The 27,536-nt window shown below is 44.5% G+C and overlaps 1 protein-coding gene and 1 non-coding gene across 11 annotated transcripts in view; one reads left to right on the top strand and one right to left on the bottom strand.

The window, feature by feature from the left end:
• Positions 1 to 27,536, top strand: part of PTK2 (protein tyrosine kinase 2) — a 253,684-nt gene that overhangs the window by 118,338 nt on the left and 107,810 nt on the right. For all 10 annotated transcript variants that reach the window (XM_029222747.1, XM_029222740.1, XM_029222744.1 and 7 more), the window contains 4 exons: positions 2,756 to 2,835; positions 5,156 to 5,218; positions 18,751 to 18,805; positions 27,120 to 27,260. In XM_029222747.1, coding sequence (XP_029078580.1) covers positions 2,756 to 2,835; positions 5,156 to 5,218; positions 18,751 to 18,805; positions 27,120 to 27,260 — 339 coding nt within the window. The remainder of the gene's footprint in view (positions 1 to 2,755; positions 2,836 to 5,155; positions 5,219 to 18,750; positions 18,806 to 27,119; positions 27,261 to 27,536) is intronic.
• LOC114895708 lies at positions 10,438 to 10,544 on the bottom strand. The gene has a single exon (XR_003793610.1). It is a non-coding gene; the product is annotated as a U6 spliceosomal RNA (small nuclear RNA).

The raw sequence follows: 27,536 nt of genomic DNA on the forward strand, positions 1-27,536 counted from the left end.
TCATTGGGGATTATAGTAGGGTCCAACTCACAGTGATGCTGTGAATATTAAATGAGAGTTATGTATAAATCTGTCTGACGTGGCAATGTGAGTATATTTACTGTAAGCAACTATATAGCTACACATACGCACACTTAAATGTTCAATAAATTGCATTTATTTCACAAATGAAAGCATGAAAGTTAGAAGTGTTTTATAAAAAAATGAACACTGAGTGTTAAAAACCCTACATTTTGAAGAAAATTGCATGAGCCCAACATCAGGACGTGATGTGCACAGTGGTTCAGAGAACAGCCCCTCTGGAGCCTGGGTGACAGGGACCTTGCGGGGGGGGTTGCTCTCTGTCCTCACAGAGGGCAGCTGCCACAGGGTGGGGTAAGGAGGAGGGGAGGGTCTGCTGAGATGGCTGGTTCCATGGTGGATCAACACACTTGGCAGAAAACATGGATCACTGCACGCAGTGAATGGGCCTCAGGCCGTAGTCATACAGCTCTGAGTCAAGAGTAGTAGATTGTTACTGTAAGAAAAAACAACTCTCAGAGCTTTTAAGTCATGTTCGTAACTAAAGGGATTTTCCATAAAGATCGTTGTTAATTTTCTCTTTTTTTTCATTTTTGCAATTAATATGAATTTGGTTTTGATGACTGAATAAAGCATGTGATAACATTTTTCCACCTTTGAATAGTGTTTAAAGATTATAGTAACTAATCTTAAGATAGTTTTGTAATAATGCATTTTCCTCAACATGTAATTGCTGTTCTGCTCTGGTTGCTTCAAAGTCTGCACCAAACCATAAGCTAAGATCCACTGAATGTTTCAGTCAGAACAACTGTGGTGTTTCTCTAACTCACATAAATACAGTCTTGATTCATCTGTCCATTTTTGTGTTTAGTAATAAACCTACTTATGATGCAAAAAAGTTAGTTTTAAAATTTGGATTTATTTTTTGCTATAGAGGAGAAAGAGCCAATTGAAGTGTAAACAGAGTGATTCTAGAATCAAAGCTGTTTACTTAATTTAGTGGGTTGAATAATTCAGTTCTATTGAATCAGTCTTAAATGCCTGCTATATTTAAGGAATAGAAATTACTATTGCTTGTAACTCTTATGGAAAATAACATTTACACACAGAGGTATCCAAACCGTAGTTTGATGACTTTATTCTTTCATTCATTTGCTCAGTCTTCAGTCAGTCAGTGTTTATGGACCACCTAGGTAGAGGTGCTAATGTAGAAAATAGAGCAAAGGTTTCAGAGGAAATGGCGTTTAGGTCAGAAATAGATCACTGCTGGCTGAGCGGGCATCGCCTCCGTCCTGAGAGGAGTGAGTAGGTGAGCACACATGCCCCTCAGGTTATAGGTTCTGGTACGTTAAAGAGGGCATCCCCGTCTGAAGACTTTTATTTTCTCTGTAAGAAAGAGATGTGGCTGGTTGACTGGAGAAAGTGTGAATCAGTGTGTTGCCAAGCTTCCTAGGCAGGCATTGCCGAATTTCCAAGCAGCCTCAGGCGATCGTTTGAGGTTTGTCTTCGTGAACGTAAAGCGAAGCACAGAGCAGAGTTTCTCCAGTTGCCCGGCAGTAAGCGTGGAGAAGGAGGTGGGTGGCTGGTTTCAGTATTTGCTGGTCTTGCCAGGGAATTAAAATAATGGGAAGAAGGAGGTTGGGAGGTGTGGGGGTCTTTTCAAGGGAAGGTTATGAACTATCACTATGAGGTTGGCAAAGTAGTTAACTTGGGACTAGAAATCTTTTGAACGAGCGAACTGACAGGCTAGGTAGCAATAGAACAGGAGTTCTATTGTGGAGTTTTTCCTAGGGCAGAGGTCAGCATACTTTTTTTGTGAAGGACCAGAGAGTAAATATTTTAGGGTTGAGGACCAAGAGGCCAAATGGAGGGGAAGGTATTATGAAATACTTATATAAGAAGAGACAAGACAGATTTCCACGGAGTTTTGTATTGGTGAAATTCATAATATAATAATTGAGTGTGGTTTTTTTGTAATAAAGGTCTACTAATGAGAGGAACAGAAGTTCCTTTTTGGGGGAGGAGTAACATTTCACTTAGTCGAAGTTCAGAATGAATGCTCCTTGTCATCAAAATCAATTGCAGATCTTGATCTCTTGATGCAAAGCTGTGAGATTTTACATATCTCATCTTTGAAAACATCTTCACACTGATGAGCGCTTCGCAGATACTGATATCAGTCCCTCACAGTCATTGGTTGGAAGGCCTTTGTACAATTTGTTAGACCCTTCTCTATATCACACTTCAAGCATGTTGGCACTTTGCAGATGAATCACTTATAGTCGATGGTTAGGTGGAATCACACCAGTTGCAGGATTAAATGGATTTTGAAATAACGTTAGTTTTCTTTGCCTTTGCATTGAGGTCCAAAAAATGGTGCTGGGACTGTAGTTTGAGTTCAGAAAATAACAGCCACCGCAAATTTGCCTGGAAATGGAGCTCTCCCGTCTTGTTTTCCCTTTGACAACATGGAGGGTAGAAAGCAGCTTGACGTTATTGTGATCCAGATGATGCTTAAGTGCTCATAGATCGTATGTGTTCTTCACAAAGGAAGACTGTTTGACTCTTTAACTATTCTTTGGTATTACTCATTTTATATCCAGCATCTAGCGTGATTATTGACACAGTGTGTATAAAGCATGTAAATGGCACCCAGTAAACATATACTTAATGACTAAGTTTAAAACATATTCTCTTACAGCAACATTATTTTACCCATTCCTTTTTATTGTAGGTGAAGAGCGATTATATGTTGGAGATCGCTGATCAAGTGGACCAGGACATTGCTTTGAAGTTGGGTTGTCTAGAAATACGGTAAGGCGGTAACTAGACATTGAGGTCTTCATTCAACAGTGTTTTCTGTTATTTTTTCTAGGTATTTTTCTTTCCTGATAAAGATTATCAATAAAATACTGAATAAAATGAGTAAAATTTGATGATACTCTGAATTATGTTGACATTGCTAATTTTAGAATCTTTTAAAATATTACATTTAGAATTGAATGACTTATAAGAGTACAAGTATGTAAGCAAGTCTAAGGCTGAGCTCCCCAATAGAACCTTCTGTGATGAAGGAAATGTTCAGCATCTGTGAGATCCCATGTGCCAGCCACTAGCCAAGCTGGATGCTGAGTACTCAGATGTGCAGCATCTGAACATTAAATCTGAACATAAATAGCCATTTATGTCTAATGGCTGCCATTATGGGGGATTGGAAACTGAGAATGTATTTCTTATTTCTGATAACATTTGTCACCATTTGTCATATATTCTGTGCCACCGTTTAAAACTTGGAGTGAAAGAAATATTTTACCTTTGTCAGGTATAATTTTAATTAAAATTTACCCCGGCTTGGGGCTTCCCTGGTGGCACAGTGGTTAAGAACCTGCCTGCCAGTGCAGGGGACACGGGTTCGAGCCCTGGTCTGGGAAGATCCCACATGCCACGGAGCAACTAAGCCCGTGTGCCACAACTGCTGAGCCTGCGTTCTAGAGCCCGTGAGCCACAACTACTGAAGCCCGCACGCCTAGAGCCATGCTCCACAAGAGAAGCCACCGCAGTGAGAAGCCCGCACACTGCAACAAAGAGTAACCCCCGCTCGCCGCAACTAGAGAAAGCCCGTGGGCAACAACGAAGACCCAACGCAGCCAAAAAAAAAAAAAAAATTACCCCAGGCTGCTAGTTTAAGATGTGTTGGTTAAATTAGCTAAAATTTGATTATGTGTACTCAAAACAGTTAGTGATAATTTTCCCGAGAGATCACTGTTTTTTATATTATATAAGGCTGTCAAATAACGGTTCCTACAAGGACCCAAAGATCATTAAGTATAACTCTCAACTCTTCATTAAAATTTGTTTTCAACCTTAATTATATATCCCAGTAAAAAAAAAAAAAAGCCATCTCTCACTGGTCTCTTCCCGTTCCTGGCCTTTACAGTTTTTGCTTGGGAAACAAACTTGGCGCTCTTTCCTTCCCACAGACAATGCTGTGATGTATTACTTGAAAGAGGGGTCCAGGAGCATTAGGCCCTACGTGAATGGCATGCGTGCCTCTCTGGGTTCCCCTCTCACTCTGGCCTCTCCATGTTACGTTTATCCTTCTCCTCCTCTCCCCTGTTTGAGGTCACTGATTTTTGAACTCTGAAGGAAAAACTTGACAAAGTAGTCACCCATCCAGCTGCCCCTCCCAAACTCCTCCCCCACATGAATAGAAAACAGGAGAACAAATTAAGTGATCCTTTTTGGGCCCTTTAAAATTTTTTGTCAAAATCTAGTACTTTCGATTTTAAGTAGGCCAAGAAAAAGTCAAACAAATTTAAAAAGCAAAACCAGTATTCATGTTATTACAGACGAGTTTGAAACAGTCTTGGTGATTACGCATTCTCCTGGGAAATCACTTCAGATGATTTGTAATATCTGTGTGTTCCAAAGCAGCTCGAGCTAGACCTTGTCCCTTTGTGAGATAACTGTGTACACGCAGAGAATCCCACCCACTTGGGGCAGATTTTGCAGAGAAAGGACTTGGTTCCAGTAAGACCTGAAATTGCTTGAACATGTAACTTGGAATAAGAGGTAAAATTCAGACTGTGAACACTCAGCGAGATAGGCAGCACTTCTCTGCCGAGCCTGGCGCCTGTTACCTGGACTAGCCCACTGCGATGGTTCTGCTTCAGGTCCCTTACTGTTTCCTTAGTAACTGTGGGTCTTCCCAGGAGCAGGTGGGGTGCGCACCGGCCACAGGGGCAGCCTGGGGCTCCTGGCACTCCCCCTTGAGGAAAGGCCAAGTACAAGTAGCGAATGTAGCTGATCTTTTTTACAGCTGGAATCTGGTTTCTCATTTTGCAAAGAGCCAGACCTGCTTCACATCGAAAGGGAACGTGAGATTGTTCAGTAGAGATACGGTCTGTGTTAACTGATTTATGCTGCATTAGGATGCAGGAAAAATGCTGCGAGTCAAATTGGTTCTTTATTCGTTGTTTATCAGAACGTTTGTGGCTTAGCCGCGTAGTAGTTAGATACCCCCCTTTCACGGTTTTTATTTTTTTTATTTTTTTTCCTTTCACGGTTTTTAATCATTTAACATCGCAGACATTCCCAATACCAGTCTATGAGTGTGTATCTTCTCTGCTTTTAGGCGGTCGTACTGGGAGATGCGGGGCAACGCCCTGGAGAAGAAGTCTAACTATGAAGTATTAGAGTAAGTGCGGCACGTCCAGGCGCTGCCTGCAAGCATTCAGAGCTAAGTCACTTTTCAAACTGTAGATTTTACTGGTTTACCTTTACTTAAAACTTAACATTAAATCTGAAGCACTACTGTTTCTAAAACTTTTATATCCGGAAGAGGAAAGTTTTATTAAGAAATGAATTCTTGGTGACGTTAATTGTGTTAGCAAACATTTAAATTTGTTGATAAATGTCTTAAGGTTAATATTCTTTGGCATGTTAACACATAAATAATAAACTCTTCTGTCTCTGTAGATTTAACCATATTGGGATGGAGTTTCACTTCTAATTTATATTGAACTATGAAATTGTTATTATTCTCTTTATAAGTTTATTAGGGGTTTTTTTTCCCTTAGTTAAAAAAAAGTGGAAAGATGGGAGTTATTTGTTGCTCATGTATCAGAAAATTTAGGATAACTGAATATTTTTCCAATAGTGAGGTTAACAGTCGTTAGACTGTTACGTTAGAGTATTTAAAATGCATATAAGACAGAGTGGGGCTTACGTCTTGGGAGGCTGAAAGTTCTGCACTTTATCTGTTGATATTTAATTCAGCAAAAAAAATCACTGATATTTGTTATTTCCAGTTTTATTTTCATTAGCAATGGTGCAACTTTTTGCCAGCACTTTTCCTGGCCATATTATTACTGAAATTCTTGGTGCTATTTGGAAGATGTTACTACAGTGAAGTAAAAGGTTGTCCATAAGTACCCTGCGTTAATAGAGACTTGACGTGGCTTTGGATTTTATTTGACTTTCCAGGTCAGCCCAACTGCTATCACACTGTGAAAGTATAATATCCCACCATTTTGAAAACAAGATTTTACAGGGGAGGTATGGTCATTTGAAAATAAAAGTAGAAGTAAATATTTGGGGGAATTAGTTATGGAGCAGGTCCGACCATTTGCACTAATAACTGGTGGTAGATGTGATAGTTATTTTGCAATCACACAAGCCTCCTTTGTCCAAATTGTGACAAGTGAGGTAGCGCCCCGGGCAGCCTGTCCCGTTGCGGCGCGGATTCATCCCTTGATTTCTGGACCTACTGTATTAGCATAATGTAAGTTTCTGGACCTACTGTATTAGCATAATGTAAGTTTCGTGACAGTGTGCAGCGTACAAGGCACTCACTAAATATTTGTGGTTGTGTGTTTATGGACACATCCATCACATAGTGTTGTGCCTCTTAACAGATTGAATAAGGATAAAACACGGAGTTGTTAGAGTTGAATGAAAACTTTTAGAGATCAATTGGGATATCTTAGTAGGCAGAATGATTTTAAGTAGAATATTCCCTGCCCTTCAGTTGACAGCGTAGAAGCAACAATATCATTAATAACATTTAAAAAAAACCCCAAAAAAACTAACATTCACTGTGGTTTAGGTGGTTTAGGTTTTTGTTTAAAATTGCCACATTCCTCAGCCTGAAAGACTCTTCCTACTGCTTAAAATACAAATGACCAGAATCAGAGGAACCATTGAAGGTCTTGTCTCAGGTACATGCTAGGTTTGTTCTCATTTCAAATGGAGGTTTTTGAAAAATATCCATTTGTTTCTTTGTTTATTCGTTCATTTAACAAAGATTATTGAGCGTGTGCTGAGTCCTTGGCAGCTAAGTGCTAGAGATGCAGAAGTGGGTAATCCAGAGTTTTCACCCTCAGGAAGCTTAGAGCTGGAAGGGAGACTCTCAGTCAGTAAGCAGAGTTGTAAAATAATATAGTAGGAACTGAAGTAGAAGCTTCTAGAGGGTGTGTGTGGGGTGGTACTCCATGTCTGAGGTCTGATGGGAGATGCTGTCTAACCTGAGTGGTGGAGAAGGAACGTGGGCAGGCGGAGGCTGCTGCTCCGGAACCAGCCAGTCCCGGGAGAGAGCGCAGCATTTGCCAAGACACAGAAACGTGGACGTCAGTTTACTGCGGGCAGAACACCTTGCCCAAACAGCTCCAGGCGTTGACACGGCCTCCAGACGATTAGGTCGTGATGACTCGGTGAACCAGGTCCGTGACAGGAGGAGCTTTGTGGTGGAGAATTCCATATTCCCAAATTGGAATGGTGTTAAAGAAAGTTAAAAATGGAAGTAGGGAACCCAGAAACTGTTGCATCTTTCCTTTCTCCTGGAGGAAGAATGAGTCTCTGACGTGGACTCCATAGCAGGAGCAGTGGAGGTGGGAGTTTACCAGAGTCAGGGTCTGCGGACTGGCTGCCTGGTTGGATTGGGGTGAAGGAGGCCAAGGAGGCATCTGGGGATTCTCGGTTTTCTGTCCTGGACCAGTGGGCATGTCAGTCACAGAAACAATTTCGTGTTTGGGGGGAAGGAGGATAAGTTGGTTGGGACATGTTGATTTTCAGTTCTGAGGGAACATTTGTGTTATTTAAATGAAAAAGGAAACAGAAATGTTGGTTTATTTTCTGTGTTATAAAATCACTAAAACCACAGCTTTAAAAAAAATCTCTGATGGTACCCAGTGCCTAGATCTTGGTTTCTAATATCATTCTTCAATGAGAGGAAGCAGGACTCCTGATCCGAGGGGCAGGGGGAGATATATGGGCCTAGAGCATCTTGTAGAGCTGGAAAGGAGCAAGCGCTCAGAAAAGCAGGTGGTGGGGCTGTGTCAGAGCATCACATTGGAGTCCCAGTGACCAAAGGTAGGGCATTTGGGCAACAATGAATGACTTAGTTTTGGGTTATAGCCCAGAGTATGAAATAAATATCCATCGGCCTATATGAATATAAATAATTGAATAAATAAATATATAGAGAAGTGATAAATCTCCCACATAGAAGAATTCTAAGTGATTTATATAGATACAGCCTGAGGAGGCAGATCATAAAATCCCACCCTATAGTGTGGGCTCTGCTTAGCGACATGTGTCTAAAGAATACAGAGTGGAAGGGTGTGTAAGTAACCTGACAGTGGAGCCATCTGACAGGCGCTACCTCAGCCAGGTGGTCAAGGTCAGCATCAACACCAACAGTTATGTTGATGGCATGTGTGCCCTTGGTGTGATCTGTTGTGAATGACACTTTATCTCTGTGGTCTGCTTCCCCAAAACCTAAAAACCCAATCCAGACTTGCGAAAAACAGGTAATTCTCATTTGAGGGACGTTTTACAAATTACCAAACCAGTACTACTCAAAACTGTCAAGATCTTTAAAAACAAGGAAAGTCTGAGAAACTGACACAAGCCAAGAGGAACCTAAGGAGATGTGATGATTAAATTGGATCCTGTGAAATAGAAAAATGACATTAGGGAAAACACTGATGAGATCTGAAAGTGTAGGGCTTGTTAGTAATGATGTATCAGAACTGATTTATTAGTTACGGCAGAGGTGCCATAGTAATGCAAGGGAAAGCCAGGTGTGTGGGCTATTCAAGGAACTCTCTGTACTATCTTTGCAACTTTTCTGTAAATCTAAAACTATTCTAAAATAAAAAGTTTATCTTGGGAACAGTTCTCAAAGCTTTCTGAGATGCTCTTCCCGGGTTATAATCCTCCAATTTGGCTCGAATAAAATTTTCCATTCTTAAAAAAAAAAGAACGAGAGAATTGAAGAGGAAAAAGCCAGCAGGTACTTAGAGATGATCTAAAAAGGTGAATCATTGTGCGAAGTTGGAGAAGGAGGGCCAGGTCAGTGGCTTGCATTGTAGCGTGCCCGGCTGTCAGAGAGTTGTCCTCAGGGCCACTGTGATGTGGACTGTGTCCCAGCCTGTCTTTGTGAGAGGCCCACGTCGGAGCGGGAAGGGTAACTGAGCCATGGCAGCTGGGTGAGAGCCAGAGGTGTCATGGGAATGAAGAGAACAGGTACCTGGGGGAAATCTCCGTGGATAATACATTTGCATGTTTTTGGCAACAAGAAAAGTCTGTAAAAAGAAAGAAAATGAAGAAGCAGGTATCCATCAAGATGGATTTGGAGGTATATTTGGAGAGAGGAGCGTTAAGTTCAAGATGGATTTGAAATCAGAGTCAAAAATTGCATTAAAGTTGGTGTGAATTTGGCTTATTTCTAAAAATTAGAAATCGAGGCGGCAGGAGAACAGATATGTGGAAGAGGGCCCACTGGAGCATTAATCAGTGCCTCCAGAACTTCAGAGTGTCTGTGGGGTCAGTGGCATGCAAAGTGTGGGAATCACCAGACATGAATTAGGGCCAGTGACTATTGCCACCTGCAGACAGAACAAAGCCGTACAGCGTGATTTTGTCAGTTAGAGGCCTCCTTAGAGGGTATTGATGAAAACCGGAATTATCTGTTATTCCCAAAATGGCCGTTGTGTAGTAGTTATTCTGTATGTAAGATACTTAAATTAAGTAAACATGATGGTTAAGGAAAAGAAGGGGCAGGATGAGAGACTTCCAGTTCCCGGCTGTTACTGTGCTGGTTTGGGGTCCTTCATAATGGCGTGAGTTGTGTGAACTCACTACCCCATCTCAGTATGAGAAGTGGGGCGATGGAGGGGGCTCTTGGAGCAGGTTGCTCCCCTGTTGGCTGGCTCTTCCACTTACTGTCCTGGATCAGTAAAGCCCTGGGTTTCTGTTTCCAAATCTGTAAAGTAGGGACCATGGCGATACCTACCTACATACTGGGTTGATGTGGGAAGTTAAGAGAGAGAATCATGTCAAGAGCTTAATATAGTGCCCAGCACTGAATAAATGTTGCCCGTAATTATCATTGGGATCATTATCCAGAGGAGAGAGTTGAAACACCTTCCCATTTGGGGGCCGTTTTATATTCCTTTTGTGATTGTACTTTTCTTCTGTTTTCCATTCTGTTTATGTGTTTTTCTTATTGAGATCTTTGTCATACTAACCCATGGTTCGTAATATTTGTTGTATATATTCTCTCCCAATTTGTCTTTTATTTATCTATTTTAAATTTTTATTTATTTTTGGGTGCGTTTGGCCTTTGTTGCTGTGCACGGGCTTTCTCTAGTTGCGGTGAGCGGGGGCTACTCTCTGTTGCAGTGTGCAGGCTTCTCATTGAGGTGGCTTTTTCTTTTTTTTAACATCTTTATTGGAGTATAATTGCTTTACAATGCTGTGTTAGTTTCTGCTTTATAACAAAGTGAATCAGCTATACATATATATATTTCCCCATATCTCCTCCCTCTTGAATCTCCCTCCCACCCTCCCTATCCCACCCCTCTAGGTGGTCACAAAGCACTGAGCTGATCTCCCTGTGCTATGCGGCTGCTTAAAAATATGGAATGCTTCACGAATTTGCGTGTCATTCTTGCGCAGGAGCCACGCTAATCTTCTCTGTATCTTTCCAATTTTAGTATATGTGCTGCCAAAGTGAGCACTGCAGTGGCTTTTCTTGTTGCAGAGCACGGGCTCTAGGTGCCTAGGCTTTAGTAGTTGCAGCATGCGGATCCAGTAGTTGTGGCTCGCGGGCTCTAGAGCGCAGGCTCAGTAGTTGCGGCGCACGGGCTTAGTTGCTCCGCGGCATGTGAGATCTTCCCAGACCAGGGATCGAACCCGTGACCCTTGCGTTGGCAGGTGGATTCCAGGGAAGTCCCCAGTTTGTCTTTTAACTATGATTATATAGCTTTTCATCATACAGAAGTTTTTCTCTTTTAACGTGGTAAAATCTGTCCATTATTTTCATTCTGGTTTTGCGTTTCAAGACCTAATGTTTGTTCTAAAAGTTTTGTGGATTTATTTCTATTTTTACATTTCCAAATGTGTGGATATTTTTTGACTTTTTAAAAAAATTTATTAATGGCTGAGTTGCTTCTCTGTTGCTGTGCGCAGGCTTTCTCTAGTTGTGGTGAGCGGGGCCTACTCTTAGTTGTGGTGCGCAGGCTTCTCATTGCGGTGGCTTCTCTTGTTGCGGAGCACGGGCTCTAGGCGTGCGGGCTTCAGTAGTTGTGGCTCGCGGGCTCTAGAGTGCAGGCTCAGTAGTTGTGGCTCACGGGCTTAGTTGCTCTGCAGCATGTGGGATTTTCCTGGACCAGAGCTCAAACCCGAGTCACCTGCATTGGCAGGCAGATTCTTAACCACTGCACCACTAGGGAAGCCCTGACTTTCTTTTTAAAATTAACTTCTAGCTTAATTGCATCATGATCAGAGAGTATAGTCTCTGTGATAAGAGCTTCTTTGGCTTTTGTTGAGACTTTCTCTGTGGACTAGTGTAAGATCATTTTTCTCCAGTCATTTATTAGAAAGAAACTATAAACATGCAAAAAGTTGAAGAATCTCCTGTTTTTGGTCTTCTCTAGTTTCACCATGTCTTAGGCTTGGGTTTCTTTTTTATAAGCCCAACTTGGAACAAGATGTATTTTCCTGATTCTGTGGATTCATGTTTTTCACCTGGAAAATATATGCCATTATCTCTTTAATTGCCAACTGCATGTTTTTTCAGCCTTTATATCTCTTAACATCTTTCATCTCTATTTCTTGTGGCAGTGTGTGTGTGATTTCTTTAGATTTTTCTTCTAAATCCTTAATTCCCTTTTAAGTAGTGTCTTGACATACCCTGTCCATTCGGTTTTTCACTTCACCACTTGTAATTTTCACTTCCAGAAATTCAGTTTCCTGTGATGTGTAATACGCTCTCCATTCCTGGTAATCTCTGTTGCTCACGTATGTGATTGTGCCGTTTATTTCGTCAAGCTTTTCATGCCAGCTGTTTTGTGCTCTGTATCTGACAGTGACTCTGGGGTTTCTGGGCTGTCTCAATCTGCTGTTCCTCTGAGTTCCTGAAGCTCCCCAAGTGGCTTGAATCAAAGCCTGGTGGCCCAAGACTGCTGAGTGGGCCTCCGGAGTGGGCATCTGACCAGAGCCAGGGAGTGAATGGCACAACTCACCCTCCCTCAGGTCCCAGCTCAGTCCAGGTCCAGCATCCCCACCTGCGGGCCGCATTGGGTCAGCCCTCTTCACCTCCAGCACTTTGGGTGTATAGGGTGGGGTCCTACAGACTTACTTGTTTATTACTGTGTTGGTTAAACATTCATTGTTGTAGCTCAGCCTGTCTTCTGATAGCAGTTCCCTTTTTCTTAAAGTATATTGTTTAGAAATTCTTTTATATGTGTCTTCGGTGGTAAAATTCTGCTCCTGTCATCTTGTAGTTTTCTTTATTTCACCTTGTTCTTGGAAGGTGAAGATTCTTTACTCCTTCGCAGTTCTAGTTTAATCGTGATATTTTCTCAGTACTGTTCCCTGGGTTCTGTCTTCCACCGCAGCTGTTGAAAAGGCCCACCCAGGGCTGTGGACGAGGTATGGCTGAGAAGTGGTTCTCCAAGCACACTGAGGCTGTCCTGCCCGGGGACTGGCAGCCAGGGCCTCTGGGGGGTCAGCATTGCCCTTTCCTACTGGTTTCTGCTAGTAGCCTAGAGACACTTAGAAGTGTAAATATTTTCTCAGTATGGAAAAGAATTATACATCAATGCAGAATGTTTCTTGTTAGTTTATTTTAGGGTTCTGGTTTTTCTTGCCAGTAAGGAGAAAAACTGTGAAATAGTCCATATAGTTGCTTAGTTTTGCCAGAAAATGTATGGACAGTCTGTAATTTATAATGTACTAAAGAAAAGTCCTTCAGCTTTACCACATTTCAAAATAACTTTTCAATTATGCAATAAATAATCAGGCCCAACTTCGGAGGGTGGGAAAAGCACTATCTAAAAACGTTTGCATTTTTTCTTTAAACCAACTAAAGAGTTAATTAGTCTCTTTTCTCTATGCCTTTCCAACCCTGGTAGGACCAAGGTGCCTCTTCTGTAGGCAGAGGGGAAGTACTGGCCGTGAATCTCCAGCCACAGGCCCAGAATGTGGCCTCCCGGGGTCTTACCCTGCAGGGCGCACTCTGGAGTGTACTCGGGTGGCTCTTTTATTTACGCCTCCTGTAAATCAGAGCCAGGAGTCAGATGAGATGTGTTAAGAAAAGTGTTTTGTTATCAAGCTTAAAAACTGCATTGCTGACAATGACAGATGGAACCAAAATAAGCTAATAATACAGTGTTAAAATTATGGTTCCTATTGTGATACTGTAGAAGGAAGAATCTTATGTACCAATGATTCTTCTTCAATGTACAGAATTATACTGTGAAATTACTTTAAATGAATCACATATCTTTTCAGTTCTGCTCATTTCCTTATTAAGTGGTTTGCTTTTTTTAGAAATCCATTTTTAATTATCTTTGCATTTAATGTATTTTGCTGTAGTTGTTTGTGTAACTGTGTCTCTTCTCTACTAGAGTAAGCTGTATTGATGTAGGGACCTCCTGGTATTTCCAGCACTTAGCAAAGTGTCTGATGTTTATTAGGTATTCCATCGGTACTTCCTCAGTGAATAAATTTGTGATATAAAATTAGCTGAGGTTAATTCTAATTGTGCATTGTTTTCATTCATTTTTAAAAATTGTCTTTATTGTCAGTAATAATCTAGTGCTTTTTTTAGCTGCCTGTAATAATTTATCAGTGAAGGGGATGCTCACAGATTTGGCATGAATTGATTGACAGTGGCTTAACTAAGATAGAAGGTACTTTCTCTTTCACATAAAACAAGTGCTAGGCAGTCAGTGCTTCTCATCACCAGGGCACTAGGCCCCTTGAATCTTGCCACCATCATCCATAGCTGCCACCTGGTAGCCTAAGATGGCTGGTTGACCTTGCCTGTCACAAGGAGGAAGAGATGGACCTTTTCTCTCTCTGCCAGCCCCCTTTAAGGACACATATGTGCAGGTAGTGCTTTCCCTGAGAGGGACATTGGCTGAAACAGTGTCACATGGCCACACCTGGCTCCAGGAGAGGAAGGCAGCATCACCTGGTGTACCTGGCCAAAAGATGACTTCTCATTACTCAGGTTGAAGGAGAGAGAGATCATTAAGAAGCAGACAGCAATTTCCATTGAAGTTAGAGAATTTTAAGTTTTATCAGTTTTTAAGAGGCTTAAGGTATCATTTGAGAGGTTAAAGGACCTCAGTGATATTCTTAATGATACTCAATTCTTGAGAGTTTTGGGGCGAGGATAAGATAGGGATACTGTATGAAAACGTGCATTATAGTTTTATTTTAAAGTCGTTTTTGGTTGCCTTTTTTGCTGGGGCTTTAAATTTATGAGAGTTATGTCCACAGAGTATTAATTAGTTAAAGCCAACAGACAAGGTCTGTATCTTCTCAGAAGTAGTGCCGAAGGAGAGATAAGTGTATACTTGACCTGAGAATTCACTTATAAGAAGCTTAATGTACGTAAATAAAGCTCTTCAAGCCTCAGGCCTCCCAAGGCCTGCTGTGTCATGGGTTTTGGGCGTGAACGCATGTGTGCGCAGGACAAGGCCCCCAGGCTGGGAGTAGCTAGGCGGACCGAGTGCGCTCTAGAAAGATCCATGGGGAGCTGGTGCGGGGTGTGGACTGCTGGGCGGCACCTCTTCCCCCTGATGCGGGGGGCGGCGCCTGCTGCCTGGACCATCGACAGCGAGTGTGGTCAGGGGAGCGGGAGGATGGCGCAGTCGTGGGAGGGGGCAGAGCTCCGAGGTTGGACAGAAGGGAAGGAGCAAGACGGCCTCATCAGCCAGCAGTGGTCTGAACGTTTCATTAGAAGGACAGAGGTAAATTAAACGTTAACTCAGAAAATTCTGGTTTAAAATTGATCACAAATACAGTTTTAAGCCCCAGACACCCCAAATCTCAACGAGTAACTTTCTGGGCTCTGAGAGCGTGCTGTCTGATGGTGCCTGTCACGCGCTTGCACAGCTCGTGTCAGGGTCTCACCCGAGGAAGAGACCGCAGGGCAGTGACTCCCCTCTCCGCCTCCCCCACCCATATCTAACATGATGCCCAGTGTGGGGAAGCGGGGGAGTACAACAGGCTTGCTTTCTTTGAAGCTTCAAATCAGAGTGAGTTGCATCTTAGAGAAAAGTCGGAGGAAGAGTTACTGGGAGATCTGCTCCCGTGCACGGGCAGCCCCAGCCCAGGCTTCTGTCTGGCCCCCACTCCCTCCTGCGGGATCCGCGGTGGTCTTGCTGAGCGGGCCCCCCGGAGTCCCGGGCGGTCGTGGTTGTCCCCGTGGGGCTGTGTGGCCGGGCCCACCGCCCTCTTTGAGGAGCCCCGGGGGCCAGGGAGCCGAGGCCGAGATTTCCTTGCTGTAAGCCCGCGCCACCATCGCAGCGCCCTAGGCTGTGAAGTGTCCTGTCCGCCCAGCCAGCGCGGGCGCCCTTAGCCCCCGTGGCTCTGAGCACCTGAAGTGGAGCCGGTGCAGCTGGGAGCTAGATTGTTAACTGAATCTTAGCTAATTTAAGTGTGAATCCTTCATGGGGCTACTCTTGTGGACAGTGCGTTCTCGCCTAATATTAGTATCTCGTTAACTGCGCGTGTGGGTTAAGAAGGCTCCTTTGGGCTCACGTGGGAAATCTGACAGCCTGATACTGGGGTTTGGGAATTGGGGGGTGGCTGTGTCCTAAAGGTTTCATGAAAGCTAGTTTTAGTCAGATGAGTTTACCTGTATTTAGGATCTACCCTTTGATAATTATTTACATAGTAAAGAATTGCCTCATCCTAAAGGCCAGTGGTTTTATTTTGTTTGTGCTACGTCAGTAGTGTTTACTGTTTTGTTCATCTTACCTCACGGCTGTACAGACTTGGGTTCAAGTGAGTTTTACGTCGCATAAAGCTGAGAGCTAGCCTGCTGCCCGTCACAGCTCATCGTAAGCCAGTGCCCGACGCGGGCTGGAGGGAGGTGGCCACGTGTCAAATGGGACAGCCTCTGCGGCCCTGCCAGGCTTCTTGGAGAGTGCTGAATGCAGGTGTCTCGGGAGGCTTTCCCTAAAACTGTGAGCGCAGTGCCTGAGCTCTTTCCCGGTGTCCTCCACCGCCAAGCCTCATAGATGGGCTTCTTGGTAAAGTTAAATCAGAATGTGTGGAGCAGGGTGGTGGTGGTATGGAATTCTCCCAGCGACTCTGTGTACTTTATCCTCATTTTTATTTTCTCACTTGCCATGTGTCCCATTTTAAAGGGTTCTAATGTATGGGCAGGTGTTACAGACTCATTATTACTCAAAAGTAGTTGGAAAAACTAAGCTGCATACTTGCTAAACATTAGTTGGCCTTAGCTTTTTTTTCCTTAAATGGAGTTGTTCTCACCTTGGAAGTAAAAGTAACACCTAGTAATAGGCTTTATTTTCACACAGAAAAATTCAACCCCCATGGTCCATCTTTAAGTTTCCCATTTGTGACAAAAATGAGTATGATAAATTTTCTACTTTCCATTGGACTCTAAGAAAAATACTGGGTTGGCCAAAATGTTCGTTTGGGTTTTCTGTAATATCTTATGGAAAAACCCGAACGAACTTTTTGGCCAGCCGATAGCCGCAAAGCTGTGTTGAGTAGGGGCAGCTGATGGTCTCACCGTGGGGAAGAGGGCATCCCTGGCCCTGGTGTTCCCTGCCCCCCATCCAAAGACTTCCGTGGCCAGCTGCCTCCTTGAGATCTCCACCAGGAGGTCTCGTGCACCCTGCTCGACCCCTCTCCAGAAGCAGAAGTCCCAGGAGGCACGCCCGGGCCCCCGGCCTTCCTCTTCCTGGTGCCTCGGCCTTCCCTTGTCCAAACCTTTCATTCAGCGCTGCTGGCTCTGCGTCCAGAGCATCCCTGAGCCTCTGCTGCCCACCCTCCCTCCCACCGCCCTCCTCCGGGCTCCCGGCAGAGCCTCCCTCATACCTGCCTTCCAGCCTGTGTCCTCCCCTCCTCCCTACAGCATGTCTGCTCTTGGCACCATCAGGTCACGCCTCCCTCTGCTCACGATGACGGCTAGTCAGCCCTGTAGACCAGACTCTCGCCAGACAGGAGGGGCGTCCCGGGTGTTTCCGGGGGAAGGGGAACTACCCGTGTAGAGTTCTAGGGACTTAACACATTCTCACTGTCTCCTCAGCCCTGCTGTTAGCAGCAGGGATTAGCATCCCTGTTTTACACGTGGGTCACTGAGGTTGACAGGCATGAAGGCATAGCCAAATCCCCCTACGGCAAAGCCAGGATTCCAGTGCAGAGCTCCCTCTGTGAAAATAAGTTCTTTTTATTATGGAATAGCTGCCTGCAAAGGCAGATAGGGAAGAAAGTGCTCAGGAATAATGCCTCTAAGATTCTAGGGTGTTGGTTTATCTTTTATGTGCTTATTTTGCTACTTCCCATAGTGATTAGCACCCAAATCCTTAAAATGCAAAGTTCCTGTCTTTTTAGGAGGCAACAAAAAGTGGAAGAACTTGGGTGGACACTTTTCCCTGTTCATATCTGAAAAGATAAGGAAGGGAAGTTATAAACAAAAGTGGTTAGAAACATAAATGGAAAGCCAGGAGTTATATGAATTTGCTGATAAGTAAATACAGAAAACAGTGTGTCACAGGAGCTGAGGAAGGATTGTGTACGGGAGTAGTGAACATTGTCATCATCACCACCACAGAGTAAAAAAGAATATGAGAACTGAGACCAGGGTTAAGCAAGGAGTTCGTCGGTTTAGGTACTAACTAGTAGAGTATGGAATAGGGGATTAAAATGTTTGGATCTAGAGTCAACCATATAAACTCCGACATGTTTTCTGTGGTTTCATTGGTAATACTTGCTAACTTACAATTACGTGTGAAGAAGTCATCCCTGCTTTATTTTTTTAATATATTTTATGTTCATTTTATTTTTTTATGTAATCCTGAAAAGGTACCTTTATTTCGCTTTTCTCCTTCTTGATCCTTTTATATTTTCCATGTGTCTCCTGATAATCTTTCATGTCTAGAGGCTTTATTTCATCTTACTAGCGCACGATTGCCCTCTAGTGGCCAAAAGCCTGGCTCACTTAGTACCCAAAGTAAGTAGGAAATGAGAGTGAGCCGTTCTTTCCCATCGGTTTTCTTGGCCAGAATGCTTTGAGGCTCTTGTTACTAATGATTGATTTTGTAGCTTGATCTAAAGAAAATGACTGGGATTTTCAGCATTTCCACACATTCAGCTTTTTGACCTTAGGCCACTCACTTAATTTCTCTTTTTTTGTTTTGTTTCCTGTGTGAAACTGAGATTATAAACATTGATTAATGTTAATCAAAAAGTTTATTTTTAAAAACAGTCAACCTTTAGGATTAATCTAAGGTATTTAAACTTCCCTGCTATATCCCAGATCTTTCCCTAATCAGGCCAGTCTACTTTCTGTACAAATACAGTGCATTACCCAGTTGGAATCGAGGTTTATAAGGCTAACCTTCAAACAATGCTCAAAGAAGAACAGTTTGTTTACATGTTGTAATTTACAAAGAGGCAATATTTTAGAGGGTTTGCAATAGTAAGGCTTAAAAAAAAAAGACTTTCTACCTAAACCAGCTTGTATTGGTGTTTCCTGCACAGATCTAGAAAATTACTTGTCCCACCTGTTCCATGACTGTGCGGGTACATTGGAGCTTTATTATACTTATTTCCTCCTAGAATAACGTGTGGAAGGGTAAATAATTTAAACTGCTTTTATGTTCTTACGACAATGTCATGTTATTCATTGATTTGGTGGTGTTATTTGTTAATACACTTCTTTTTATATTTCAGAAAAGATGTTGGTTTGAAGCGATTTTTTCCTAGGAGTTTACTGGACTCAGTCAAGGTAATTAGAGTCTGCTTTATCGTAATAGGTGACCGTGTTAGGCAGACACCTCCCCCGTGGTATGCGGTTTTCTCTTTACGTGTAAAAGTCATAATATAAAAAGCTGACGGTTATTCTAGTCATACTGATGGCAAGTAGATTTTTAAAGGTGTAGCATTCTGCCAGAAAACCGTGGTTTCGCTTCTTGATTGTGAGTGCATCCGGCTAAGTACAGCACCAAGAAGGCTGCGTTCACAGCAGTCCTCATCACCTAAGTCTTCACGGTCTCGGGTATTTTGACACACGAAAGTAAAGAAGCGGCACGTAAAAGAGCCATAGTGGCAGCTGTAGCGTGTGCGCGCGCATGCGTGCGCGAGCACGCGTAGAAGTGTGTTCTGGAGGTCTGTCTTCTCTTGTTTCGACCAAGGGCACTCCTCCCCATTAGTAACTCTTGCAGGACACCAGTTCCTGTCTCTGCCTGTAGCTCCCACTGCAGGGGAGGGGACACCGGGGACCCGAGGTGTGGTTCCCCAGCCCATCCAGAACATGGTCCGGTGTGGTGTGAGGACGCAGCTTTGGATCAAGAGAGAGTCCAGCTCAGCTGAGCTCTGCCATTTCCTAGCCTCATGGTTTTGGACCTGGTTTCTTATTTCCACAACGAAGAAAATAATATTTTGTAGGGTTGGTGTGGCTGTTTAGCAGATCGGTGTGTGTATGTGTATAAACTACTGCCACAAGTACCTGTCACAGTGCAGTTTATAAACTGTGGCTGTTACTGCTCTGACTTTCTATCACAGAGGACATGTTCCACACTAGAGCAGCCATGTGGAAGACCATCCCACTCACTGAGGCCCAAGTGGGATAAGACAGAACACAGTGGTTCAAAAACTGGCTCGGAAGCCAGACTGCCTTGGTGAAAGTTGTGACCCGATCACCTTGAATCACTCGGGACTCAGTTTGACCGGAGAGTGCGGCCCTGGCTGGGCGCAGAAGCCACCTGTGCATCAGCCTGCGCTTTGCTGGGTGACCCGGGGGGGGGCGCTCACAAGCGTCAGACACCGTTCCTCAGGGCATTTGCCCCGTCATTGGACAGAGAGGTGCACCACCCAGTGTAGAAGTAGAAAGCAGGAAAGGATATGAAAATGGCTATATCACATTAGTAGCACCATCAGTGCTCAAACATTAGTCCCAGGCTGGCCTGAGAATTACTGCAAAGTCTCCTTAGAGCTGTGTGTAGATAAGCAGTTATCACAGGAGGTATGACTGGTGGCATTTGGGAGTCCAAGAAGTTATTCGGTATTTAAAAAGGATCCTCACACTCCAAACAAGCCACCCCAGGTCCAGGTCACAGGTGCCATGGTGTAAGTGTAGCCGAGGTGAGAAGGCCCCGGGGAGGTCCCCCATCGCCGGCTCTTCTAAAGCTCAGCCTCGGCGTCCTCTCCCGTACAGACTGCTCACCTCCCTAGGGGGGCTGCAGAAACCTCCTCCACCTTAGGGTCCTGCTCAGGGTCTTAATTTTTAATTTTACTTTCTCAGGTTTTAATTACTAGATATTTACTTGTTTGCATTTTGTCTGCCTGCTTCCACTATATTTTAAGATCCATGAGGACAAAGATAACATCTGCTGTGTTCTCCGCCCTAAACCCTGTGTTTGGCATAATCCCGGGCACACAGTAACATTCGCTAAATCTTATTTAAGTGAAAAAATGAATGAATAAGTTTAAGGGCCACTTGAAAGATGACTGGACTTAGAGGAGGCACTTTCCAGGTAGAGGGTACCGTGTGGAAGGAGGCATGAGAATAGCGCAGGTGATGATACTCCTTCACAAGGTAGAAGAACTGGAAGGCTGGAGAAGCTCGTTTCCCTGGGCAGCCCGCTCTGACCCTGCGGTCACTCCAGAAACGCCCCCATTCCTGCACAGGACTTGTCCCCTCCAGGTGTCTTTCAGGCTGTCCCTCAGGACCCAGCCTGACTGGCCTTCCTCATCCTCACCCTGCTGCCGACCCTGATGCGCTTCTGCTGCTGTTTGAGCTCCACCTGGCGGTCAGGTCAGCCCTGTGACTAGAGCTCAGACACTGTGGTCGCCTGTGTGGATGTCAGTACTCAGATGAGAGCACGTAGGGGCCCTGGGTGTTCATGGCAGGGGAGGGACATGGTCACCTTTTGGACTTTAGAACATAAACCTGACAGCAGCATGGAGGACAGATCGAAAGCAACAACACTCCAACCAAGAAGGCTTGGAGGTGATTAAGGTAATCAAGGTGAGCAGTGTCAGCCCCGGATGCAGTGGTGGCTGAGCCTTGTGTGTGCACGGGTAGTGGAGGGGAAGGAATTGACCCTCGGGAGCTTGAGAAGACTTCGCGAGCCAAACAGATAGCACTTGAGTTTTCTGAAAGGTTCAGTTGCTGCCGATTTTGATGCGAGCAGGGAGAACAGAATTGACTTCTAGCTCCTGTTTCTTAGGTACAGATTCGTCTAGTGTTTCACTTCTCACACGCTTTCTAATGTAAAGGAAATCAGTATACTTTTGTAAAACAAATAATGTATATTTGGCTTCTTAAATAGCTTAATCAGTAGCTCATATCCTTATGCCAAAAAATTTTCACCTTCTACGTAAATTCTTTCAACTGATTGCCGTCAGACTCTTGTGGGTATGACTGACATGAGCGTTATACCCATAGGTATGTAACAGCTACAGTACAAATTAGGTTGTGTTCAGACAGTCTCCTCTTCAAAACTATTGCCAATGAAACTTCAACTAACAAGAAGTTCACATCAGCTTCTTGTTTCTCCCGGACTAGCCCTATAGAATGGCTAGACCAATTAGTATTTGCTTTTCCAAAGGCCATTTTGTTTTATATGCCTTTTTCCCTTCATATCTAGACTTCTAGAAGATCATTTGTAGTTAATGCTCACGTTGAAGGGCTGAAAGGTTACCTTGTATTTGATGGCACTTAAGCTATGATTGATTGATGGCAAAACAGGATTGGGGTATGTGTGCCCGATTACTAAGAATAACTTACGGGATATTTAAATTTCCTGACTCTTTGATCTCAGTAGTGCCAGAGGCACATTTTTAAAAACACTGTACCAGCAAAACTAACAAGTCAATCCCAACCTGAGGACAGTCCTCAAAATTGACAGCTGGGCGATGGGGAGACATGAGTAAATGCAGTGTGGGGTCCTGGAGCGGTGAGAGGGCGTCAGTGGGCAAACTAGGGGCTCTGAATAAAGTCTGCAGCTAGCGTGTACTCTTGTACCAACGTTGGTTTCTTAATTTTAACAGATGTGCCAGTGTTGTGTGAGATGTTAACTTCCGGGGCAGGTGATGGGGGGAGGTGGGCACCGGGCGAAGGGCAGGAATTCCGTACTGTCTTTGCGGCTCTTCTGTAAATTTCAAATTACGTTGCAAATAAAATAGCCAAATTTCAACTTATTTGAGTATAATTCACAGTAGAAATCTAATTTCAGAACTAGAAATGTTGCAAGATCAATAGTTACCAGTTTTTTGAAGTTTCTGTACTTCAAGGTAATAGAATGGTTTCCTAGGGTCCTATCAGGAGCACTTAGTCATTCCCATCCCTGTGGTTAGCACGGAAGTGCCTGGCTCAGCAGTCATTCAGCAGCCAGCTCCTGGCATCTGCTGTGTGCCAGGGAGAATGAAGCCTGGTGTCAGCACAGAAGTGGCCGTCTGGTCTGGGGTCCTGTAAGGAGGGTGGAAAAAAAGCACGCTTCAGATGTACACATGCACACACACACACACACACACACACACAATGGAATGTTACTTAGCCATAAAAAGAAGGAAATCTTGCCATTTGCAGCAATGTGGATGGGCCTTGAGGACATTGTGCTCAGTGAAATAAGTCAGACAGAGAGAGACAAATACTGTGACCTCACTTATATGAAAAGAAAAAAAGCCAGCTCATTGATACAGAGAACAGGTTATGGTTGCTGGAGGTTGGAGTGGGTGAAATGGGTGCAGGGCTCAAAAGCTACAGACTCCGGTTATAAGTAAGTCCCAGGGATGTGATGTACAGCATGGTGACTGTAGTTATTAACACTGTTTTACATATTTGAAAGTTGCTAAGAGGGTACGTCTTAAAAGTTCTCATCACAAGAAAAAGAAATGTGTCACTATGTGGGGTGATGGGTGTTAACTAGACTTACTGTGGCGATCATTTCACAGTATATACAAATATTGCATCATTATATTGTACACCTGAAACTAATACAACGTTATACGTCAGTTACAGCTCAGTTAAAAACACACTTCGCATGCACTGTTAACGTATCTATGTTTAGCGTTTGGTAGGTGGGGAGAGAATTCCTCAGTTAATGCTTCTTAGCCTGTTATTCTTTTCTTGCATGTTTTCTTTAGCAGCACTACATTATAACTTTTTCATCCAGGAAGCCCTAGGAGTCCATTGTTGCTAGCAGCATCTGGTAAATATTAGGTTGATTAACACGAAATTATTTTTGTTGTTCAGAAGGCTGAGTAGCAGCAATCTCCAATGATTCATCCTAGTAATACTGCCTCATTTTGAGTAGCTTTCTCTCTGTATATGAATTGGTTTAAGATTGACTAGCATTCATCGATAGATGCCTTGTTTCCTAAGTCTGGGCAAACACAAAGCTGATGTTGAAACCCTATAAACAGGGAAGTGTATTGATTAATATCAAGAGATTCTAGGGAGTCAGATTTTGTGGAATTTTTTTCCTTACTGAGAAAGGAGGAAAGAACTGATGCTCTCTAAGGCATCCTTCTTAGAAACGAATCTGGGGCTCCTTTCAGATAGCGAGGGTTTTCTAGTTCCTGCCCAACACTGGCTGCTGCAGGCCGGAAATCTCAGTCCTCTTGGGTGGCCACATTGGAGTAGAGACCCCGAGAAAGCTCGGGGACTCACTCCCAGCCAGGTGCGCCCGCTCTCGCTTGGCGGGGAGCCGGGGTGTGGCTCTGTGTCCCCAGGAAGCCAGCCCTGAATGGGCGCGCTCCCTCCTTCAGCTCCTGCGGCCGCTGCCCAGGAGTGTGACTTCCTGTCTTAGCCGGGTGACGTGTAGGCCTCGGGAGGGGCCGGGCAGAGCAGCACGTGGAAAACTGACAGAGTCAGCTGGATGGCACAGAGGCGTGAACCTGTAGCTCAGGCTGTCTGTCTGCTAGCACTGCACAGTTACTATTTTCAAACCTATTTGCCCAGTTGCTCAGAAGTTTTCCGGCAGGTTGAATGGTCAGGTGCACAGTTTAGTTGACCCCATGCACACCCATTCCACGGGTGCTGGGGGTCAGGGGACAACAGTGAGGGAAGGAGACGCGGAATTGGGAGTGACTGTGCCATGGGGTCGGCAGGAGAATGAGAATCAGCAGGGACCATAAGGTGTTGCATTTCATCTTTACACGTGCGCATATTTACCTGTTACATGAGAGTTATTTCTATACACTTAACAAAGAACTAACTAACTACGTATAATGCTCACATCACAGATATTTCCATTTCCTTGTTTTTCACTAGTCTCTCTTCTACCAGAATTCTGTATCCACGGGAGACCATCACAGAAATCAAAGCAAGAGTGGGGCTGCTGCGTGGGAAGCTTAGAGAAAAGAACATGGCTTTTGGAAAAGCACTTTGAGGACGTGGCAGTGAAGTGGGTTTTGAGAGGTGGGCGAAAGAGGTCAAGGTTGCCGCCTAGGTTTCTGTCTCTAAGCAGCTGGGAGATTTGCTGAGATGAGGTCCAGGCCTGGAAGAAAGTCACAAGTTCTCTTGGTGGCATGCCAGGTTTCAGGTGTCTGGGAATTTCAGGTGGAAAGCTCAGGTGGGCACGTGCATATGTGTGGGTCTAATGCTCAAGAGGAGACGCAGAGAGTGTTTGCAAAGCCTGGAGTCAGAACAGCTGTTAAATGCCGTCTCAGCTGTGGCGAGAGTGGCCTTTTTCAGTCTCTGGGCTCGTGGCCTGAGCTTGGACGGCTCTTCCCCAAACCACGCGTCCCAGACTTTTCTTTTACAGAGTGTCCAAGGCCAACCACTCATGTTGTAGGTGACATCTGATAGTCAAGCCTTGCCCTTGAACCCATTTTGCTTCTCTTCACTTTAGTTCCTGTGATCTAAAGCCATAACTGATTCTCTTCCAATTGCCTGTAGTTCCACACTTGGCTCACCTGTCGGCACCCCAGCCCTGGTTAAAACCAATGTTGGCCTACCAAGCAGGCTTTGGCCCGCACTTCTTTCCTGCGGCCACTGTACTTGTGGGAGTCATCAGGCCCCATGCCTGTAATCACGTCGGCTGGAGACTGTAAGGTTCTGACCCAGCCCTGCTGTCTCCTGAGCTCAGATCTGTACCCAGCTTTATGCTCAGTGGTTCAGCTCGGGAGACTTGCGGATCTCAGGCACGTTCAGAATTAACGGGACTTGATCTTCCCGGAGCCCCGCCCCTTCTGTTTGCCCGCTTGTTCCACCCAAAGTTCGAGTTGTGTCGACTTCCCGCTTTCCCTGCCATCTCGAGCATCACCCAGGTGGCTGTGCGTGCCCGGCGCCAGTCTTCCTGCTTCCGTTCTCCCCCACACCTTCTCTGCAGGAGCAGAGCCAGCTTGTGAAATAAAAGTCACCAGCCCTAGGTTATCTAGGGCCCGCTCTCTGCCCCCCGCCGCCTCGCACCCTGGTCTTCATCTCCAGTAACCGCAGCCCCTCTGGAACTGGATCCCACGCTGACCACTGCTCCTAGCGGTCCAGCTCACTCTGCGGTGTCCCAGATCCAGAAATCCTTTGACCACACTGGCACCTTCTGGCCACTCCAGGCAGGCTGTCACTGCCCTGACCCACCAGAGTATGCCACCCCCTGCTGATTCACCTGCTCCCACTTCCCTGACTGCTGAGATTTGCAGGCCGCCATGGGATGAGGTCCTGTCCCTGCCCCTCCAGATCCCACCCTGGTCCTGTCTCCAGTCTCCTGGCTTTGCTTCCTGTCTGTGTGCATCTCACACCGAGGCTCAGGTGGCCCCTGGTGTTCTCTAAGACCCTCCTCCGCCTTGCTTCTCCTGGTCTTGGCCATTTCAGTTCAGTGGTAACTCTTACCTCTCAGTACATCCTGTTGATTCTGTTTTCAAAACAAATCTGAAATCTGACTACTTCTCACTCCTTTCTGCTTCTACACTTGTGCAGCAGTGCCTGGGTCCCATCACCTCTCGCCTGGATTATTTTGTTGGCATCTCACTGGATCTCTCCTGCTCCCTTCATACTGTTCCCAACATAGCGGCCAGAGTATTCCTGTCAAAATCTATGTCGGATCACAATATTCCTATTCCAGGCCGCCCCAGGGCTTTGCATCTCACCAGGGTGGACCCAGTTGCGTCCTGTGGCCTGCGCCCTCTTGTACCCTTCCCCAGACCTCATCCATCACACATCCTTTGCCCGCTGGCCCCCTCAGGCCACACTCCTCTCTCTGACACACCATGGACTGTGGGCTCGCCACCCTCCACCATCCAGATGCTCATGGTTTATAAATAGAAAACTCACATAAATGAAAAGTCACCCAGAGATCACCTGTGATTCCACTACACAGAGAAGAGAGGCATGGCTGGTTTGTCTTCACTGTGCGTTGGTGCGTGTGCCAGCCTGTGTGAGGCCCATATCCTGTGCTCTCCTTTTAAAGGCTTCTACACTACAACAGATTGCCTTGTCTAATTTTTTCATGTAGCACTGTGATACCGATTTTCATGTCAGTAAATGGGATGTGCACAGCAGTCTTAGGACATCTGGGTAGCAGACACACTGCAGTGTGCATGGCCGGTTTTGGGGTACTCTACACGCTTCCGTGCTGAACCTCCTTGTTGCTGGATCTTTGCACAGTTCTTTCATCATTCCTAAAGAATAATTTCTCAAAGGTTGTGGTTTTAAAGTTTTTGATTTCTTATTGCCAAATTGCCTTCAGAAAGGGTGCGTCGACTTCCCCTCCCAGGTTGGGATGTGTGAGTGCCTTTATGTCCCCTCCTTTGCCGACTTCAGGTCACATGCGAATATAGCCCTTATATTTTTAATGCCTAACTGTTTACCACATGTTCTAATAAGCCAATTACTGCTTTACCAATTTCTGTTTAAGAAATAAAGCTTGGTGCTGCTGAACTGTATACTTTAGAATGGTTGCGATGGTATATTTTATGTGTATTTTACTATGATTTTTTTTTAAATAAAAGAAACAAAGCTCTGATAAATACAGCATTTGGTGAACGTAGGTGGTATTAAGTGGTGGCTGGACAAGAAATGTTCCTTGGTGTTGGCTGTTATTGCTGTGGTCTTTACTCATTGTTGGCTCTAAAAAGATGTTTGTAATTTTATCATGCAGGCCAAAACACTAAGAAAATTGATTCAACAAACATTTAGACAGTTTGCCAACCTTAATAGAGAAGAAAGTATTTTGAAATTCTTTGAGATCCTCTCCCCAGTGTACAGATTTGATAAAGAATGCTTCAAGTGTGCCCTTGGTGTAAGTATGGGGACTTGGAAATAGGGTGGGACTAGGTGTGATTTCTTTTGCTTTTTCTTATCCATGTATGTCTAAATTTCTGATTGAAATCTAATTTGTCACATTTTTAACAACATGAGAATATTTTATCATTTTACAGTGGGAAAAATACAAAAAGAAAATGTGTCAACGCGAGACTAAAACCATCCTTTTTTAAAAGCATGCCGAAGATTTTTTTTTTTATTCCAGACCAGCGATTCATTGGTTAACTGTTCGCTAAGGGCTGGTTTCCCTATT

Source organism: Monodon monoceros, unplaced genomic scaffold (genome assembly GCF_005190385.1).
Source record: "Monodon monoceros isolate NGI ecotype Baffin Bay Population unplaced genomic scaffold, NGI_Narwhal_1 Super_Scaffold_14, whole genome shotgun sequence".
NCBI lineage: Eukaryota > Metazoa > Chordata > Mammalia > Artiodactyla > Monodontidae > Monodon > Monodon monoceros.